The 7,774-nt window shown below is 40.1% G+C and overlaps 1 protein-coding gene across 2 annotated transcripts in view; it reads right to left on the bottom strand.

Annotated features, from left to right (window-relative positions):
* Window positions 1-7,774, bottom strand: part of ABCA1 (ATP binding cassette subfamily A member 1) — a 104,317-nt gene that overhangs the window by 57,479 nt on the left and 39,064 nt on the right. For both annotated transcript variants that reach the window (XM_019623695.1, XM_019623696.1), the window contains exon 5: window positions 657-749. In XM_019623695.1, the coding sequence (XP_019479240.1) occupies window positions 657-749 (93 nt within the window). The remainder of the gene's footprint in view (window positions 1-656; window positions 750-7,774) is intronic.

Raw genomic sequence — 7,774 nt, 5'->3', positions numbered from 1 at the left:
CCTTTCCCAATCTAACCTGAAACACAGCTGCGTGTCAGAAGGTGGAGCACACACTGGCTCAGAGGCCAAGGAAAGGTTAACTGCTTTTGTAAGCACCTATGGGCCCTCTGAACCTGTGACAAAGATTACTCTGATACATCTGTCAACATGTGGGCCTGAAAGGCAAACTCAATTTACTGTTCATCAGGAGACTACATTCCCAAAGCTGAACCCCAGAGGCCAGATGTTTACCAGGGGAAGATCTGAATTAGGGGTACCCATGTTTTTCCCTTTAGTTAGCAAATAAAGGTTTCAATAAAAAGATTCTCTGGCCTTGCTCCTGAAGAAGAAAAATGGAGAAGTGACTGATAAGACAAATGCTGCAGCACATGGGAGATAAGAGGGAATTATCCTCTTTACAAATGAGTCATTATGGGGCAGGAGTAACAATGGAAGAAAGCTCTAGGCTAGATATTGGGCCTTTAGCCACTAATGAGCTCTGAGACATCTGTAAGTCTCCATTTCAACTCTAAAGTAAGATCAAACAAGATCGTTTTTCAGATCATGGAAACTTCTAAAATTGATAGTACATATCAAAAGGATCCTGTGAGCCAAACGCAGAGCCAAAAAAAGTAGTAGTAGATAGTCCAACTTCTGGTGCTGGGAAGACAGCTTACCTCAATGGCCAGGGTCCCCAGACTATCCAGCAAAATTTCTGTGGCTTCAGCCAGCTCCTTGCTCGGGAAGAGAGACGTAGAGTTCAGTTGTACCTGGAATGAGAAAAAGAAAAATACTTTGTTTTTACGCTCCAATGTAAACTTAAAATCTCTTTGGAAAATAACCATTCTCAATCTTGAGTTTAAAACACAAGAAGCCCACTCCTAACCAAAATAAGACACTAAAATGATTCTAACTCAATGTTTACAGGTTATTTCAGATAAGAATTACTAATTCTTTGATGAACGCTTTCAAGGGGTGTAGGAATATAGGTTTAAAACTGGCTGATACGCAATAGATAAAAATATCTCATGTGTAGAGTATGTGTGTATCCAGTGAAACTCTAACCACCAATTCCCAACTCTGTCTATGGTTCTGTAAGACAAGGACATGGGAATGGCCTTGAGAAACAAGTTTGGGATGGCTCAACAAGAAAGGGAAAAAATATGAAGTTTCTAGCTACCACAAGCATGGGAAGAAGGAATTCTCTTCCATTCTGCTCAACTCAGCACTGGTTCTAACTCCGGAAATGTGATGCAGAACACTTATTTTTATGTCTAATTTTAGTCAAATCTTTATATTTACTCATTTATATATTTAATTGCTGTGATAGGCCACCTAGTTACACAGCAAATGGAAGAAAAGAATTAATTAGGCCCAAGGAAGACACATGAGGGCAGAAAGCCCAAGCTAAAAAAGAAAAGGAACACTGATGTATAGACTCTGAGGCCGGAATTGTGATGGCTGCGGAGTTTCACATTTGGTTCCGAGTTTTCAGGCTTTCATAGAGAAAAAGATATAGGGTCAGTTTCGTTCTTATTTGTCAAATGCGGGGGAAAGGTCTTCAGGAAAAACCCATGTTTCCTTAGTGCTTCTGAGGGCATCATTTTACTCAACATCAGACAGCTCTGAAATCTAGAGAGGGCTGGGCTATTTGGGATATTTGTCTTATATCAGAGGCTGCTGTGAAATTACAATTCAGACTGCATGGGAAATGGCTGAAAGTGAATAGAACGCATTATTAACTCTAAGGAACAGCATTCTGGGATGTTTTCCTTTAAAAAGGACTCCAAATGCAGAAGATTAAGTTAGTATCATCCATCATGACAGTCATAGCCAAGCATAATCCTGAATGTCCATTTCTGAGAGAATTTGTCTACAGGTTCCATGAAAGAATTCGTCCAGCCTGATTCATGAGCTCTTCTAGAATGGCTTACTCACTAGCATCCAGCATTCCCACACTCCATCCTCTAATGGACCCGTGATTTCCTAAACACTATACTCAGGCAGGTCTTGATGATACAACTCACAGGTTGTATTAATGACTGTTCCTCCTATGAAGTAATTAATGAACAAAAACATGTGGGGCGTTTTGACTTTTACTTTCTTCCGGTTGACATTGTAACTAAAGGTTACCACACTAGAGGTTAACCCTACAGAGAACCTGCACTAAGGAAAACTTTTATAAACTGGGAGACCTTAATTGGAAGACACATGAGGTAAGTGTTTTTGTGCTTACCATGAGGCCCATAAGATGATATGTGCTCAGGATTGTATAGCAAAACAAAAAAAATGCCAAATTAACGTAAGTTTTTAAAACTTAAAATCTGGTAGTTAATCCACTTCTTCAATAAAGTATGACTGGAGATAAGATTCTTACAATTCCTGTCACTGTGTGCCCCCTCTTCTCTGGTTGTGGGGCCCTGAGGCAGCTACAGAACCCTGGGCAAATGACTCACTCAAATTCCCCCGGCCTCTATTTTCTCAGCTATCCAGCAGTTAGTAATGCTGTGCACATATCCCAGCATTTTCATGAACATTAGCAGCCATGTGCAGACCACCTTGCACAGTGCCCACCACACAGTAGGGCCTCACAATCATAAACAATTCCATCCCTGCCTTTCTTTTGCCTTCCTTGAAAATATACTGCCAGAATTGAAGGGCTCTTGTCTGATAACAGTGTTTTCTAGTTCTTGAAAAGACATACATCCTCATTGCGAAAATTCCCCAGGGACCAAGAGACCAAAGAAAGAGGCTGGCAACTCCAGAATTACATCTAGAGTTAATTACGGGAACTTGAAGACAAAAGCAGGATCTTAGGCAGCAAGACAGTAGGTCTCCACACCGGAAGGAAATGTGATATATATAGCCAAGTTGCGTGTGTTAACACAGGGGCTTGTAGCCACATGGCGTGGGCTTGTTGAGGACTGTACAATTCAAAGCAGTAAACAACTTAATGGGCCCACTTTTCTATGTAAGAATGGTCCCATCAGGCAATCTGGGCCCACCTCCCCGCTTCCCGGGTTAACTGGCAGTCAGATCAGCTCGCTTCTTAAGATGGCAGAGGTCACATTAAGTAGCAGGAACCATTTCACCTAACATCCTCCCTTCTGTTTCTTGGCTAACTCTCGAACATTTTCTGCTGTTGAGGTACCCTCTCTCTGCAGAGGGGCAGAGCTAGAGCTATCACCCGGAAGCACATCAGCCACACTTCAATGTGTTATTTCTAAAATTATAAATACTTTCCAGTGCAAGGCTAAGTATATTTTTTACAACACACACACACACACACACACACACACACACAAACATTCGCCCCAAAATTGACATTTAAATTAGAAAATCTGAAGGAAAAATCATTATCTATGGTCATATACATGTATCTACACCTACATATACAGATTTACACACACACATCTATATCTTAATGTACACTTATGTGTGCCTTCTATGTAGAGTAATATTGATTTTCCTTTTACAGTAGTGATATAAATGTATACAAAAGGAATCTATTAAAAGGAAATATTAAATTAAAATGGTACCCATTGCACTTGAATACAACCACAATCATGACAGAGGGTTGTGAATGGTTTTTTGCTAATACCGTGGGAGCGCCTGCATGGGAACCACCTGTGGTGCTTGTTAAGTGTGCAGACTGCAGGTACCCACTGAATCAGAGGTTAGCAGTGCTACCCAGGAATCCTTGGGGCATTCTTTTGCACACTGAAGTGTGAGAACCACTCGGACACAGCGTTTGGACAATGTACACACCGATTTTTACAGTATTCTCTGCACGAAGGTGGTTGTTTGTACATTCCACATCTGACCCACACAATACAGAGCGCGTCGGCGTATGAAGCAGGGAAGAGAGGCCAATCAGTTCACCTGGCTCTGAGTGGGACGCAAGGCAGTCCCACATGCCTCTGAGGCCAGGTATGTCACACCAATTGTACACATGAGTTACCAAGTGCAAAAGACCAGGTTTCTAAAACGCCAGGCCCAACACTGGTCCATTGTCACCATTAGCAGTCATCTTTCCCCTGAAGGGTACAAACCAGTGAGCAGTTCATGCTTTCTTAGAATATGTCTTCGCCATCTAAATGAATTTAAATCTTTACATGTAATGATTTTTCCTTCAGGGTTTTCAACTTAAATGTCTTACCTTTCAGACAAGCTTATCCCTCTTTGTTTTAACCCTCCTCCGGGCGCAACTGATGTCACAGATTCATTGCACACAAATTTTCAAATATCTAACAGTTAAGTATTGTGACTCATCGCTTCCGTATCTTCTCCCTCTACCATAACCTATCACCAGTCATGTTTGTGACTTAGTACAGTAAAGACGTATTTCATATTTGAAAATGTGTGTGCAATGAATCTGTGAGATCAGTTGTGCCCAGTGGAGGGTTAAAAGCTACATAATTCTGCAAAACTCCATGCACAGAGCGGGGCCTACTGCATGGCTGTTTAGCCTATGAATGTAGTTAACCATGGACATACATGTAAGGACCTCGTTACATTTACTGTGGATATCAGGCATCAATGCAATACCGTATCTTACTGCATGACTTTTTGACAGTGGTCTGAACTTTGGTTTGTTTAACTTATTGATTTAGGTTTTGTTCCTAGAAAAACATTGGCTAAACCCATCCATAAGCAATAGGTAGAAAAATCAATGCCATTATTAGGACTTTTTTTTACACTAATTGCTTGAGATTACATGCTCAGTATTCATTAACAGTATTAACAACCTGCAGTCAATACCAAACAAATTTCCATTTTCAAAGGAGTATTGACTGGAGTTACACATACAGGTGTAGGATGACATCACAGGGTTAAAAAAACACGCACGATTCAAATTCAGCATCAAGCTTAAAGCTTAGATCATCTATTGGGCGATTATTTTGCTCAAAACCTCAGTTTATTTTTCTGTGCTTGGACACCATAGAACAGAAAGATTGGACTGATGCAAATTAATATTATAAATTAATGGGAAAAGGATGGGCTATTCATTACTGTTGCTGGGACAACTGGTTATTCATATAAGAAAAAATTAATAAATTTTCCATCTCACACCACTATACAAAATTAAATTTGGGTAGATTAAATGAAGAGCTAAAAGTAAAACTGAAAGTTTCAAAAATACAGGAAAAAAATGTACTTATGAACTTGGGGTAGGAAAAGCTCTCTTAAACAAAATATAAAACATCTAAACCAAAATGGAAAGAAATGACTTGAATTTTCAAAAGTAAAAACTGTAAACCAAGAGACACCATAAACAATGTGGAAAAACAAGGCAAAGACTGGAAGCCCGGATGTCTTTAAATTTTAGTATAAAAGTGGAACATCATGCAGCAGTTAAAATTAACCAGATGTCACACGTGGCGACATTGGTAAATCTCAAAAATTGAATGTTGAATGAAAATGACAAGCTGCAGGTGAATAGGCACACTTACACAACGTGAACACATGCAAACGAACACAGTATACTGTTATTAACAGAACGCAAATACATATCTGCTTGTACAGAAACATACAATTCCAGAATAGTGGTTATCGCTGATGAAAGAGATGGGGACACACCGGTGGCATCAACTACATCTGTAATGTTTTATTTCTTGAAAAGAATCTGGAGCAAGCAAGCATGGCAAAACGATAGATGATGGTACATGGGTGTTATGCTGTTCTCTGTACCTTTTTGTATATTTGAACTATTTCATAACTTTCTTTTGAATTCAATGAAGGATGATACGCAAGGAGGGAGGCGGAAGGGAGAAGGAGTGGGCAGGAAGGAAGCAAGCATGAAGAACCTAAGCTGGCTTGGGTACCTATCAGAGCTGAAAGACGTAACTTGCTTGACTAAAATTAACTCCAGGAAACAAGCTTTGAAAGGAGGCCACAGAATGAAGTCTGAGAACCTTGTGCCTGAACTACTATTAACTGCTCATACTTACTTGACAAAGGCAGGCAAAGCTTGCCAAATCATTTTTCCAAAGAGCTCCAGTAAACAATTCAGTTTGGAATTCCTGCTATTATTTTTCCTAACCAAAAGCATCCCCTTGGCTATGAACTCATATAGGTCCCTGCTGACCACAGGAGGCAAGTGATTTTCTTGTATGAAGGAAGGAAAGAGGGAAAATAAAAACCTTTAGTGAAGGACTGTACATTCTGTGTTGAGCTAACAAGAATTCATGTATTATTCAATGTTTTTTAGAACGTTTTAAATGCTGCAATACCATTAGAGGAAGAATATACAAATGCTTATTGTATTACTCAAAAGCTCCCACGCACTTCTGCAAAACGTGTTAATCACAACATAGCAACATTTCCTGAAAGCATGACATTCTGGGGTTCTGGCCCCAGAATGACAAAGGCCATTGTGCCCCATCCTTTCTGGGTCTAACAGATAGCTTCATTATATTCTTTTCCTTTCCTCACTACTTTAATAGCTAAATTGCAAAAGACTGAAAAATAACAAAGCAATAACCTACCAAAGTCAATTTGACTCAACTTTCTGAGCTGATGTTTTATTTCAACTCAGTGTTCAGCACAGTTCCTGGCACATAATAACTAAGCGCCTAGTAAATATTTGTGAAAGAAAAATCCAAAGAAAGGGAGAAGCACATTAGAAGGGCTAGAGATGGGCTGGTGTGAGTCCTGCATCAAAGGTCATTCAAATTCACAGAGTCACTCTGTTTTGTGTTCACCTCAGCAAGCCACTGGCCCTCTGGAGCCTCTGGTGGCTCCCACCTGCTTTAAAGATGAAGCCAGTAACCCAATATGGCTCACAAAAACTTGCCCCAGCTAACCTTTGCCATCTCCACAGCATCATGTCGTACCATTCCCTCTCCCACCAAACACCCCATAGCTACATCCACTCCACGCTGAGCTAGTCAATCATGTGCAGTTAATTCCCTTAAATACCACCTTCTCTTCTCTCCCCTCCAGATGCACGCACATGCTATGTCCTCTGCCTGGAACATTCGTCTCCTGTTCTTTACCTGGGTAACCTCCATTCCTTAGGTTCTAACTTAGAGAATGCTTCTTTCTTGAGCCTCAGAGACTGGGTTAAGAGGCCCCATCAGGGCCTGCCCACCATCTAGCAGAGGGTTTATCACTCTGCATAGCAGCTGTTCCTTGCTTGGTCTGTCCCATCTACTGCCCCACCAGCAGGGAAACGCAGAGAAAGCAGTACCTTGCTCACCACTTCCTCTCTGGCCCAGTGCATGGCACAGATGGAGGTTCAATAAATATTCGCTGAATGAATGTGTTTGTTGATAGACAATCACTATACAAAATGAAGACTAGGAGGGATCACTACTAATGCATTAGAAGTTACAGCCAACTAGATATAGGAGACAGAATATCTGTGAAATAAAAAGGTAATTGAAAACTTTCAATTTACAAGATCTTATCTACACACAAAATTTTCAGGGACTCTACTACTAAATAAAGTGATATGTGAATGTATTTTCAATATAATGCACAATTTTGTTTTCCACCTAAGAATGCATGTTACAATGTGTTTATTGGGACATTTCAAACTTCCCTTAAATACTCTCATAAAGTAGACTAAAATCTCGACTTCACTTTGCTCATATTCAGAAAATCCAACTCAGGACTAGGATTTACATGTTTTAGTTCAAATTGAAAATAAGCCACATACCAGCTACAAAGACTAGCACCACCCAGAAGCAATCACTGTCTCTTTCTAATGATTTACATGACAATAAAGTTTTACTTTGAGGAACATTTTAATATTTTTACATCAAAGTCGGGAATTGTAAAACTCATGTCT

Source organism: Hipposideros armiger, unplaced genomic scaffold (assembly GCF_001890085.2).
Source record: "Hipposideros armiger isolate ML-2016 unplaced genomic scaffold, ASM189008v1 scaffold_558, whole genome shotgun sequence".
Lineage (NCBI taxonomy): Eukaryota > Metazoa > Chordata > Mammalia > Chiroptera > Hipposideridae > Hipposideros > Hipposideros armiger.
The sequence above is the reverse complement of the archived record's forward strand: the minus strand, read 5'-3'. Positions and strand labels throughout refer to the sequence as shown.